This window comes from Pristis pectinata, chromosome 20, assembly GCF_009764475.1.
Source record: "Pristis pectinata isolate sPriPec2 chromosome 20, sPriPec2.1.pri, whole genome shotgun sequence".
In the NCBI taxonomy this organism is placed as follows: Eukaryota; Metazoa; Chordata; class Chondrichthyes; order Rhinopristiformes; family Pristidae; genus Pristis; species Pristis pectinata.
The window spans coordinates 27,374,834-27,389,146 of record NC_067424.1 but is presented as its reverse complement, the minus strand read 5'-3'; the positions used below and the strand labels follow the sequence as shown (position 1 = coordinate 27,389,146).

At 38.8% G+C, this 14,313-nt stretch overlaps 1 protein-coding gene across 1 annotated transcript; it reads right to left on the bottom strand.

Annotated features, from left to right (window-relative positions):
- Nucleotides 1-10,025: 10,025 nt before the first annotated feature.
- On the bottom strand, nucleotides 10,026-14,021 carry myog (myogenin). Its single transcript, XM_052034663.1, has 3 exons — nucleotides 13,505-14,021; nucleotides 12,245-12,340; nucleotides 10,026-10,191 (listed from the first exon to the last, which is right to left on the bottom strand). The coding sequence occupies exons 1-3, from the start codon at nucleotides 14,019-14,021 to the stop codon at nucleotides 10,061-10,063; spliced, it is 744 nt and encodes a 247-aa protein (XP_051890623.1). The 3' UTR covers nucleotides 10,026-10,060.
- Between the last annotated feature and the right edge of the window lie 292 nt (nucleotides 14,022-14,313).

Below are 14,313 nucleotides of genomic sequence, written 5' to 3'. Positions count from 1 at the left end.
CAAACCATGAGAAAACTAATCATAACTATTGTTTAAGAAGCATTCCCATGCATTGGAAGGTTTGTTCTCATTTTCCACAGGATGATTAGTTGGATTATGGGAATGATAGACCCTTTAGAGGATGGGGTAAATTGTCATATATGATGCCCATTTTTCATTTGTAAAATAGGTACAGAGCATATATCCATTTAACAGTAAGCTGGGCACCACTCAATCTCTTAGGACTTTGGTCCCATTGCTAACTTTATGGAACCCATCCTTTATTCACCCTGAGTGAGTGCTTAAAACATGCATTGCTTAAGTCTTAACACTCAATAAAACACTTTCAAAATTTATCAGCACTGAGCTATATCTACTTCTATACTGATCTGGCTGGCGTCCTGCATTATCCATTTCATAAATTCTCCTTCTTAATTACCTGAACAGTCAGAATCTTTGTCATCGATCTACCAGCAGTGTGAGACCTAAAGCAAAATCTGAAAGTGTCTTGAAGAGGATGAAAGTCCTCAGAGGAGTCAAGCCTATTAAGCGTTGAGGGTGTATCTACTTTATACAATGGTATCATGGTGGATATTTCAGTGTGCAGTCCAGTGCTGTTCACAGTAGCAGGCAATGTAACTGCATTGCTTAATTATTTTTATTGGACTAGCTGGCTCAATAAATTGACACTCTTACTTCATGGATCTTGTCTTGAATCTATCTTAGATTAATAATTCTAAGATTTCAGAAACATATTTACCTGTGACTTGGGTGAGTTCTAATGCAAAAGTGTCCACAATCACCAATCTTATTTACAAGTATATTTAATCCAGTGGTGGTTGTTCCTCAAAGAACAAAGGTGCTTTTTGCTGATTTTGTGTTGTGTTTTCTCAGTGCCTGGATTTTGCTAATAACAGCAGGTACCAAAAGTTGATGAACATCTCAGTCTTCAACCTATCATCCTTGAGAGTGACCATAAAATTCAACTTCCAATGAAAATGAAGGTACACTTTTGTCACATTGAATACTTATCCATTAAATGCGTTGACTTATTTGCTTCAGCATTCTCATCACAAGAGCTAAGAGTTACGTGAATTACATGGTGACACAACAGTGTGTTACATAATAAAAATAAAATGCAGGAAAGACTCCTTGTCAGAAGTGTCTTCGCCCTGAAACATTAACTCTGTTTCTCCTTCTGCAGATACTGCCTGAGCTACATAGTGCTTCCAGAATTTCTTTTGCTTTTATTTCAGTTTCCAGGTTTTCAGTTTTTATATAGTTTGTTACATCCAGGTTTCTTTTCATCTTGTCAAAACTATATAAATGAAGTTACAACTTAATTATTTGAACACTGACCATTTTAAAGTGATTTAAATTCAGAAATTGGACAGAAGCACATTGGATACCTGCTAGTAGATATTGCTAGTTTGGAGGCAGTTAAATAAAAGTGCTTTTGCATTTGAGAGAGTTTCTTCTGTGAAAATTATACATTTATAACTTGTGCATAAATTTTGATTTCCAGTGTTAATGGCCAGAATTTTACATTTCGGTGCTGAACAAAATAAATATTAATATGATATGTGGCATTCAAACTTAAGTTACTGGAGAGGGATGAGAAGTTGAACATCAGCAAAAGATGTGTGAAAATCAAAATGATATTTCAGATTTGTTCTCCAACTCTGGACCAGAATAATGACATGCTGTATTTAAATTGGAGAGATGTACAATTTCTCCCAGGGTTGGGATCTGTGGTCTTTGTGTGTTTATTCATTAACAGAGGTCTAAATAGAAGGCAGCATTTATTGCCAGCTCATCATTGCTCCTGAGGTGCCGATGTAAACCACTGCCTTAAGCTGCTGCAGATGATGTTACTTCTGCCAGGCCATGATGTGTTTAAGGATCTTGACCAAACATTGATGAAAGAATAGTGAAATATTATCAAGTCAGGATGGTGCATGACTTGGAAGCTTAGGATATTTGAATGCATTTGTAGCCCTTGTCCTCCTTGGCAGTAGAGGTTCCAGATTTGGGAAGTGCTGCCAGAGTTGAGAAGAAAAATAAATCGATGCATTGTGGTCACTGTGCAGTGGTGGTGGAGGGAAGTAATGTTTAGGATGTGAATTTGACACCAATCAAATTGGCTTCTTTGTCCTGGATGGTCACAAGTTTATTGAGCATTGTGGAGTTGTGCTCATCCAGGCAACTGACTTGTGCCTTGTAAATGGTAGAAAGAACTTGGGATGTCAGGAGGTGAGCCACTGGCTGTATGTTATCTCTGACCTTCAATTATAGCCACTGTCTTTATGTAGCTGCTCCAGTTATTTTTTCTCTTCACTGGTGACGCCCAGGATGTTGATGACTTGTTGATGGAAATGCCATTAAGTGTCAAGGGTGGGTGGCCAGACACATTTCTATTAGAGATGGCGATTATCTGGCACATTGAGCACAAAATTTATTTGCCACTTATCAGTCCAAGTCTGAATATTGCCTAGGCCTTGTCTGCAGGCATTTTTTGAGAAGTTGAAAATAGAATTGAACATTGTATAGTCATCAGTAAATATCTCCACTTTCGATTTTATGTGAGAAGGAAGGTTAGTGATGAAGTAGCTGAGGATGTTGGGTCTGATGTATTGCTGCCGTGACGTACTGAGGTTGAAATGATTAATTATCAATGACCACAACAAGGTTCCTTTGTGTAAGGTATGGCTCCAAGTAGTACAAGTGTTTTCCTTTGATTTCTATTGTTAATAGTTTTAGCATGGCCATTAGGTTTCAAACTGTGTGGCATCATTAATTGGAGTCATAGTCATACAGCATAGAAACAGGCTGTATGGCCCACTGAGTCCGTGCCAACCATTAGGCACCCATTTACACCAATCCTACATTAATCCCAGTTTATTCTCCCCACGTGCCCACGAACTCTACCCCCTCCTCCCCACCCCCAGATTCTACTATTCGCCCACACACTAGGGGCAATTTTCAGTGGTCAATTAACCCACCAACCTGTACCTCTTTGGGATTGTGGGAGTAGTCCAGAGGACCTAGAGGGTTACAGGGAGAACGTGCAGATTCCACACATACAGCACCAGATGTCAGGATCAATCCCAGGTCACTGGAGCTGTGAGACAGCAGCTCTACCAGCTGTGCCACTGCGCCACATTTCTGAAAAAGCAGAAGCAAGTTTACTTATTTGAGTTCGCCCCTGGTGCAGTTTCAGCTATTTCACTATAGAATGTAAGAGGCATCTAAATGTTTATTTGAAATTTCTATTCTGTTGGAGTAAATTCAGTTAGTTTGACATTGTAGGTAATTGCAGACTGGCTGAGTGAATGTCTTTGAAATCTTCTTTAAATGTCCGATCTACCTGTGTGAATAAATGCTCCAACCAATTGACAAACAGTGAACGACTCATCACCTCTTTGTAATTAAAGGAGATTTGAATGTTTTGCCTCCTTTGATTCAATCTATCTTCAAAAGATGTTGAATTGTATTTCTGTGTATGACTTTATTTCAGTTGTCAGTTATTCTGAAGCCATTGGGAAAACTGAACAAGATCAGTATGCCTTCTGCTATATGGAAAGTAAGTGACTGTTGTTGAAGTCAATTTTATTGTGTGGAGATGTGTGTTTCTTGTTTTGGTATTTCAATGCAAATAATAAGAACTATAAATGCTCTAAGTACACAATAAAGTAATGTTCTTTTACCTATTAATGTTGAATATGTTATTTAGCTTTTAGATTAAGTCTCAGTTTGATAAAATATAAATCCCCCTGTGTACTGAAGAGATAATTTAGCAATTCAAGATATCTCCCAGTATGTCAAAGTGAAACTTTTCACTGTTCAATTGCCAAAGCATTCACCTTAACACTATAGGGTAAAGATGGTCTTTATCTTTGAAATGATGATTTACAAGCAGGCACTGAAGTAAAATAATGTTGCTTGCCTAACAACTCATAAATATTAGTATTCTTCACATTTGCTTTTCTGCTTGTGGTTAGACATTTAGAAATGTTTTGATCAAAATAATACACATTACAATTTGTGGTAAGAGATTGATTTTATTTGTTTTAAGATTTAATACTGAATCAACAGACAGTCATACATGTTAAAAATGTGTCTGAACTAGTACTGATTTTTACCAGTTTCCTGACACATGCAACAAAAAATCTGAAGAATGTTTAAATGTGAAATGTTAGTGTTCCCTCTTCAAGCTGACTTGGAAATAAATGTGAAGTGTAAAAGAAGATGGAGCTGACAAACCCAGAAGCAAAGTTGGCTTGACCTTTGAGATGATGTAAAGATGAATACAGATTTCGTTACGGGTCCTGATTTACCCAGATCTCATGGAGCCCCTTTTGCACTGATAACCAGTGTAATCATAGAGCACAGGCACTGTGTAAAAATAACTTGGCAGAGCTAATTTTATCACTGGTACCTGGGTTTGACAGGTTAGCTTTTGTAATATGATTTTCTTTCTTGGTTGTTCAGGGAATGTAGATATTGTTCCAAGCGTGTCTCTTATTATCTCGCCTTAAGTGTGCTTTGAACTGTCAACACTACTGTCTTTCAAACTTTATGTTCATTTCCAAGTCAGCATCAACACTACATCTGCTCCATTTAATTTGCAGGTCTGTATTAGCTCCAGATCTGCTGGACTGACTGCTCTTAAAGGCGAACTCCATATCAGGCTTCAAACCCCAAGGTCCTGGCTTTTCATGGTACACAATGGTCTGGTTGCATTTGCGTATTTAAAGAATTCACTAGATGAATCCAGACCATTGGAGAGATTACTCAGGAGTCAACCTGATTGTGGCAAATTATTACTACTGAGCTTTTAACTACCCTTTGTTAAGCTAAGATACAAGTGGAAATAGAAGTTGCATTTAACAAACTCTGCTGCGTTCCTGCTCACATTTACCACACATTCCCTGCAGAGGGTGCTGCGGTTAAAAGAAAAGATGGAATGGTGGAAATCTCTGCTGATAACCATGTAGAGTCTTTAGGTAGCTTTATGAGCTGACTGACAGTCACCAGCCCTGAATTACTGAGAGAAATAAAAAATAGGATTTTCTTAAAGGAATGTTCCAGATTTGGCTTTCATAGCAGAGATAGCTTTCACAAAGCAACTTGTTGACCATTGCCCAGAGACTTGGTTGGTTTGCTGGTGAGATTTCTACTGATACAGCACATGATTTAATGTTGTCCCTCCACAGGAGGTCTGTGAGCAGCCCCAGCAGTAGGAAGGCCTAGTAAATCAGACCAAAGAACCCTCACTACAGCACAAAAGAATCAATTCAGAAAGTAAGAAATTAAAATATTACTTACATTTAAATCATCATGGGAAAAAACAAGATAATCCAACTTATTTATCTCAATTATTGAAAGAATGAGATAAAAAATGAAAACAAAAGCTACTTTTTTAAAAAAGCTACAATATCAATTTTCTTCTGAGAGAATAAAACCCAACAATTACAAATTAATTTTTCATGCCAGGAAGATTGTTCAGCAGTAATTAATGCTAACTACACTGTTAAAAGCTCCCTCACTTATGAATGCATTAACCCTTACATTTCTAACTGTTTTTTATGGGCAACCAGTGGCTAATTTCCTTAATTTCATTGGTTTCAGTGCTGAGTCTTTCAGATAGGAATAACGTGCCTGTGGAGGATCAGGGCACCTTTAGCAGTTGCTTCTGGATTTTTGCATTTGGGTGTGCATCTGGGTGCTAGAAGTTGCTATCAAATTGCTGCTTGATAATTGGCAAGTCGATATGATTATTACTGTCAGTGACATCAAAACCCAGACTAATGACTTGGTCAAAGCACACTTTCATCAATAATGAGTTACAACAAAGATGGATTAAGTTGAATGAACATTACTTTGACAATGATTAATCTGTACAGAAATGTAATCCAGTATCAAAATCTGTGCCACTTATACCAACAATAAATATTAAAAAATACTGGTGGAGATTTGGAATTGCTTGATGCTCTGGTGCAGAGATTTGTATGTAGCATGCTGCTTGTAATTCAGCTACTTCTTGACAATGTGTCAGCCAGGTATACTGAGTAAGCATCTTCCTATGTATAATATTTAAGGTGAGCTCCCTTGGATTTCATATCATGGGCCAAGGAGTCACAGCAATATGAACAAACAGCTGTTTCAGCTGCATAAATTCTGAAAGAAGCATGAACTGTGTATTCCACACTGCAGTATTTCTCCATGACCCAGATTGTTAATGAGGTCAAGTGAATAGATGACACTGCTTTAAATTGGAAGAGTTTTGTGGGTAAAGTATGAGTGAACATTTCATAATGTTTATTACAGGAAGAAGATTAAGTAATGGTAATATAACTATTGACTTAATTAGAATTACTTTTGATAAGAATATTTTTCTTGGTCCACTAAAGCTATTTTTTTAAAATCCCAAGGGAAGCATAGATAAGTATCCAGCTATCATCCAAGCTGGTTTAATGGATTCACCGAATCCAAAGCAGCTGCTCAAATTTCATGATTCTCTTTTCCTACAGAAATTATTTAGAAATCAATTGCAATTAAACACCATGATTTATTTAAATTATCCTGCCAGAAGTAGAATTCTCCTACGTTAATACTCTGAAGCTACCGAGACAAAGAATATAAGCATTAATTAGAAAAGGCCAATAAGAGGAGGAACAATAGTTTCTTTTCTTGTCTTGAATTTTCAATATACATCAAAATATCTTAATGATGGATGAATGTGTCGATTGCTGGCCATCTACTCCAGGTCATTGTGAGTTGCTGAGCTAATTAACAGTTTTATTGCCAAATTACTGAATAGAAAAGTTGCTGATAATCCACTTAATTGCTGCAGCCATAGGTGATTAAAAAGAGGAAAGCTCATATTCATTTAGATTTGGGAGTAAGCCCAGCTTCCAGCCTGATAAATGATAATACATTTCGTTTGTCTTCAAACCTGGTCTGAATCAGCAAGTTAACTGGAAAAGCCTGGTTAATTTACTGTAGTGAGAAATAGCCTTTACTTTTCTATTTAAAAAGAAAGAGTTTGGAACCAAGTGGAGTAAGTCAATGTTAACCATTGGCCTGTAAAATAAAGCAGCTTGACAGTTCATATCTGATTTCATCTAATTAACATATATTTTGTCCTTCAGCATTCACTTGTAAAAGATGTGGATGTTTGAAGAACTACATGTCCGATATAGAAATGAATGTGCATTAAACTGCATCTGAAATTCAATTCTGTTGGAGTGAATCAATAGACATTGGTGTGTACTAGCTACATTATTGACTGCAGCAATTCACCAAAGCTTTCTAAATAGCACCTTCCATATCACCAACCTCTACCATCTAGAGGATTAAGCGCAGACAACTGTGTGTTCCCTTCTGAATCACACACTATTCTAACTTGGAAATACATTCCAATGTATTCATTAGTAGTTGTTTAAGATTTTGTAATTCTGTACCCAAAAACACCAAGTGGTACTCTGCCCACACAGATCATGCAGTTCAAGTTTGCACCTCACTTCCATCTTAACTAAGGATGGGAAATAAATATTGGTGATCAACATTCTATGAATAAACAACAAAATATTTTTCTTTAAATTGGAAAGCGTGACTTCAGTCTTGGTCCTGCTTCCATCCCCAGTATCATGGGTCAGCGAACACATGCTTCTCTGATATTTAAGAGGCAGTGTTGCTTTAAGAAGCTGTGTGAATGTGAGGACAATGTTTGGCTCCACCTATTTTATTTTCTCCTTTATTCCTTAGCATATGGTTATGCTTTTATTTTACAGTGCAAATTAACTTTTTTATATTTTACAGTTATTTACAAAAAGTTGCTGAAGATTTTAATTTTTTTCCTTGTTTCAAACACATGCTCTTTTATTCCTTTACCTTCTGCCTCATTTTAAAACCATTGTATTTTAATGAATGATACTTGTTATTTGAGTTAACATAAGAGGAAATAAGGATCTGGATTCCAGAATGGTCATGCCTAATACTTATTAATTTTGTGCATTTTGTGAAAATATCTAATTCTGGATGTGATTGCCACATATTAACAATTGGCAGCTGTTGAATAATTTTATTTGGTATCTTGGAAGATAAAATTATTTTGTTACTAATTTTTGATAAGGACAATAGTAAAACATTTGATTTTTTGGGACTTAATCACAAGAAAGTAACTTAAACCTTGTGGGAATATCTGATTAAAGTCTTAAATATTTTATGTCTTAAAAGTATTAAATAGTAAAGCTTTTCCAGAGCAGCTGCATAAGAAGAAATATTAATTTTAATCATATTTTCTCAATCACAAATGAAGAAGCTACTATAACAAATAGGAAATTTTCCAATGTTTTTTAATGGGATTAAGTTACCTGGATCTAATTCACCAACAGATATTTCACTAGTTTTTAAGGCAAACTCAGCAACAGAATACTTAAGAACAGCTAATTAATTACATTTTCTTGGAAAAGTTTGTGCCCTTAGTTATGTTTAAATAACTGCCTTTGATAAACTGACCTGAAGCATGGAGAGAAAAAACTCAAGCTTCAGACTCTGTTGTTTTGGAGATCACCTGAAAACTGAAGAATGGTTAGGATTGGACAATGCACATGGCATGACATTAGGATACCACAGAGTGCAAACATTAAACTTACTGGAGAATTGATTCTCTATTTTGAAACCATTAGTGTCTATTTCTTGTGCCTGCTTTCCATGTTGGCTCCTGCTATTAGGTTATACCTTGGCTGTCAGCTGACTACAGGAATATGGTAAAAGGAGGAGGAGTCTGTGCTGGGCACCCACAATGAAATCCTGCGCCCGAAAGACCAGCTTTTGATTGATGTATTCCACCAGGAGTGGCTGAGGTCTGGGAGAGCTCGCTGTGGGATACAGGTTAGGCCATTTCCTGAGAGCTTCTAATAAGAGGAGAAATCTTGACATTCTTAATGCTGCATTGTTCCTTGTGCACTTTAAATGACAGTAGAATGTTTCTCATTGAATAGAGGCTTATCATTCCCAATACACAACCCCTTTTATAAAACTGAGTAACCAAGGTGAAGGTCAAGGCCTATTGTCAAGACACTATCAATATTACTAAGAGTTAAGATATCTTTAAACCTTATAGATTGTAGGAGGAAATTAAGACCAGAGGAGGTTTAGGAGTTTTCAGGATATATTAAACAGTGACTTAATGTTGGAAATTAGTCTTTATTATATGGAAGAAATTGAAATCTAAATTAATTTATCAAAGGTTTCAGTATTTAATAAAGAAAACATTTTAAATTGTTTATATCTAAATCTCTTAATGATAAAATGCATCTGTGTAGAGATAGTTGTGAATTGATAGAATCTCTCTTCCAGACACTCACTGAAACAAAGTTCAAAGAACATCATTATATGCCAGTTAAAACTTAAAGAAATGTTGTAGGCATCGTGATGATCAATATAATGAGATACCTACTCAGCCTCAACGTGCTATGTTGCTGTAAGTATTTAGGATTTGCAATAAATTATCTGTGTAGTGTGATCAGAATGTTTATAAGGGGAATGACACATGAAGTGTACGGGTCTTCTTATTAGGGCAGATGTGAAGGGACTTGATGTTTGTTTTAAACCATTTTCTGTATTTGATGATAGACAAAAAAGAAGTTATCTGCATCTACAACTTCTCAGCTTGTAGAAAAACTGACTGTAATAAATGTCTATATATTCATTTGCATTGTTTCTCCCATTAATGCAACTATTGATTTATTTTATAATAACTTTATTGTAAAAAGCAAAATAATTTAGCAAAAAAATCCAAATAACAAACTCACTCAAAAAATGAACAGTAAAAAGGATTTATATTTACATCGATTACTTCTGACTCTTTAGTTGCAAAAACACACATTGGTCATAAAGCTCTATAAAAAGCATTGGCCATTTTTAACATTTTTAAGAATTAGGAATGATTTTTTTTCTAATAAAACAACCCTTTGAGTCAACAAACCTTATGCACAACACACACCAAAGTGTATAAAAATAAAAAAAAGCTTCCAATTATAAAAAGATGCATGGAAAGAACAGCAATTTCCAGTCAGTTTTGGGTGTTGCTCTCCAAATAGCTGCTTGGTGAATTCTCTGGAGTGATGTTATCCACTATAGAGGAGAGCGAGCGTAAGCTGGCACTTCCAGTGGACTGGCCCTTATTCACAGATAGTAAGTGATCTAAAAGGAAACAACACAGATAATGAATCAATGTCACACCACATTTAAGATTCAAAGTTTGAAATGATAGATCATTAATCTTGAATGTCTGGCTTTGAGAGTATGAGACTAAAGGCTGTCCCAGAGGTCACATACTTATTGCCAACTGGATGATAGTCATTGAATATGGAGACTGCAGATGCTGGGATCTGGAGCAAAAATAATGTAGTCTTTTTCTGCCATCCTTTAACTAACTTTTCCCATGACGGCTAGTTGTCTATCTTTGCGTTGGATGGTACAAATGTTCCTCCAGCTAGATCCCAAAACCATACCTTTTAGATCCAACCTGGATCATCTTACCATAGATGGCCACTAACAGGAATATAATGATGATTACTCACCCTGTTATAACCCACTAGTAAAGTGCCCTCATCACCCAAGCTCAATCTTAAACCTCATATCCAGTGCTACACATTTCAACAGCCAAAATAAATCCTGTGACCTGCATCGAGAACATCTTCCCATATTTCCATCACATCTAGGCTCAACTTTTTCAATGATCTAGTGTGCCTCCCACCCTTCAACGTTCAGTTCTCTACTGCCCATTCCTCATTGCATAAAAAATCCTGTTTGCTCTTCATGCTCCACTGGATCCCCAATCCTTGGTGTACTTCTTTCAATTTCTCTGTTGTTTCCAGCTCCCAACCTCTGCAGGTTTCTTTGTCCCCACTCATAGCTCTCATCTTCTGAGAGTTGACTGAAATCCTCTGCTCCACCACTGATAGCAGGGGCATATTCCTAAACTATTCCTTCACTACATCTGCCACCTGCAAAATAATTTTCAATATGTTTCTTTTGCACACTTGTTTATTTCTCAGTATATCACTCTTATGCCTGACATTGCCCTGTGAATTATATCATTATGTTCAGCCTACATAAACAAATACAGCAAATCTGCGTTGCCTGATAGGGTGGTGGAGGCAAATTCATTGGGGGCTTTTAAGAGGGACTTGGATGGGCACATGAATGAGAGGAAAATAGAGGTACATGGGCATTCTATAGATAGGAGGGAATAGCTATGTCGGCACAACATTGTGGGCCGAAGGGCCTGTTCTGTTCTATGTTCTATATTTCTGCTAAATATAAGCAGTTAGTTCATAAATTGAATTTTCTTTAGCCAATCATATCCATGTTATTTTCCAGGCAAACTTGTCTGTGTTATTTATCTGTGCTTTTCTTAAGGACTAATATTAAAACATGTTGTATTTCATGTCTAAAACCCCCTGGGGTAATGATGGGCTTTACCAGAATTCCCTGGAGTGGGTTAGTTTTAATGGCCCGAGCAGGGTGATTGGGTGAAGGAATGATATCTGGCATGGAAGCTGCTCACTTCCCATTCCACTGAAGTTTACTTCCTGATGGGCAAGCCCAGGAATGATGCAATCTGTGCAGGTGGCCAGAAACTGGATTGTATTCTGTTCCTGGCTGAACAAGGTTCTGTGGCTCCTTTTCAAGAGTTTTGTCATTGCCTATCAAACATTGTGTTATGCCCATTTTTAAATGGAGTTGGTGAAAGGCATCTGTGGTCTTGGAAAGGTTAAAAGTACAACATTGGATAAAACAGTGAGATGACAGGTCACTGGGGAAACCAATCTTCTAGGGCCCACCTTAGTTACAACTGTAGAAGTAGAAAATATATTTCAGTTTCATTGATTGTCTTAACTCCCTTGCTGATATGTTTTAAATAAGTGAACAGATATAAACAAAATAAGGCTTATGACTGAGAGTTCCACTGAATTTTTTTTTAAATGCCAAAGCTGGAAATCTGAAATTAGAAAAGAAAATGGTGGAAACACTCAGGGGGTCAGGCAGCACCTGTGGAAAGAGGAACGGGGGAACGTTTCAGGTCCCAGATCCTCTGTTTGGCCCGAAACATCAACCGTGGTTCTCCCTCCAAAGGTGCTGCATTTCCACTTGGAAGGTTGCATCTAATTCGCTTCATGGTACTGAAGGTGAAATGTTTCCTCGCTGTTGAAATAAGTCGCCCTGTTGCTGCAGACAGGCGGGTACCTACCGCTGGAAGTGTTGTACGGAGTGTTGCACTGATCAGAGGAGCTGCTCCATTCGGGGCTACAGGAGGCGCTGCTTGATCCACACTCACTGGCTACGCCTACCTACAATTACAATGGAAAAAATGAGCAAGAATGGATTAACAGAGGGTATTTATAGTAAGAGTCCAAGCCGCCTCTGCTTCAACTGTCTTCCGCACATGCAGAACGATTACAATTCAAGTTCCTTATTTTCTGTCTCTATAGTTGTTCCTAAAACTCCGCAAAGCACCTATTCCTCCCGCGACATCCCTCGCATAGATGAGGATTTAACTCGGGATCTCCCCCCCCCCCCTCCCCCGCGCCTGTATCTGGCTTCAAGGGCGCAGTGGCCATTTACCATCTGCCAGAAAAATCACTGGCACATTCCGCGCCGAGCTTTGTACATTTGTTTTTTTTCAGTAAAATGAATGAAGAGCATTTTGGTAAGTCCCGAAGTTCATGGACCATTTCTCATTCTTTTTCTTTTTTCCCTTTTCTTTGGAGCAGACTCGTTGGGCCGAATGGCCTACTTCTGCTCCCTTGTCTTGTGATCTTGTGACCCTCCGCGTCCTTAAACCAAAACATCATTTTACACTATTTTTTCAAGCTAGAGTTTTTGTCCCACTTCTGTTTAAACTATTTAATTTGGCCCCATTAACGTGTGGCGATAATGTTCAATTCTTGATTGAAACCTATCCAGCCCTCGATTAACACCTCCCCAGAATATCACCTTGATATTAATATTAACGTCTCCTTTCTAAAGAACAGTGATTGAAGGTAAATAGAGTGTCCGCCAGTTTCTACTATCATTGGCGAACGATAACACTGGACGTTTCTGCAGAGGAATCCCCCATTCAAACAACGAAAACGCTTTAAACAAGACTACACAAGTTGTCATGCGCCAGGGGACCCTGGGGCCGCTATGAGCACGAAATTCGTTCCAACCTCACCAAACAAGCTGTACCAGCCACTGAAAGAACCACAACGACCAGCGAGACAAAAACTTTTTCATGGGGGGGGGGGGGGGAAGCACAATTCCTTCCCCCCCCCCTCCCCCTTCCCAATCCTGGAGAAAGTGCCAGAGCAAAGATGGGCGATGGGGGCGCAAATGCCCACACCATCGGCCCGTATCCAGGCCATCAGCTGATGGGGTTCCTCTGGTCGGCTCTCCGGGGCTGTGAGGTCACCCACGTTAGCTGAAGTGGTGTTCGCACTGGGTTGTTTGCCCATGCCGCGCGGGATACTTGCCCCTTGACGCGTGTTGCTGCCACTGTAGTGCAACTTGTCTTGTTGGTTCAAAGTGCTGAGCAGAGCCTGGAGCCTCTCGATGTACTGAATGGCGCTGCGAAGGATTTCCACTTTGGGCAGTCTCTGATTGGGATTCAGCAAAGTACTTCGCTTCAGAGCCTCGAACGCCTCGTTCACTTTCTTCAGCCTCCTCTTCTCCCTCAGGGTCGCTGCCTTTCTCCTGTCCAAGGTCACGGATTTCCTCTTGCAGGTCTTGCACGCCCACAGCAAGCACTGGCCGTGGCAGTCCTGCTGCTGCTGCTGCTGGAGTTGCCGCTGCGGTAGCTCCGCCACTGGGTACACGTGTTCCTCCAAACCAGCTTCCAGCGACCTGGCATCCGCGCCCAGACCCGTCCCCAGTCGGTCTTGGTACACCGGCTGCTCAAACCCTTGCAGGCGCGAAGGGAAGAGGTTCTCATTGTCGAAGAACCGCTGGTCTGTGAAGTAGTAAGGGTTGGTTTCGAATACCTCCATTATCAATGAGGCTTTTTTTTTGCTCTCGAGTTATCCCAAGCGCCAACTGCACAAGAGTATGGCAGCGCCAACTGTTAGGCGGCATTTAAAGTCTCCGCTGGCATGAAATCACTGGGATATATATAGAAGGCGCAGAAATTCTATCCAACTCTTAGCTGTCGACGTGCATCAAAATTTCAGTCTGATTCCACCGATTCCCAGGAGTGTTGGTTGCGCGGACGAACTCACCGAAACTTAGACCCAAATTATATTGTTTTAGATGTTTTCCAACTGAAAAGTTACTCCACCCAGC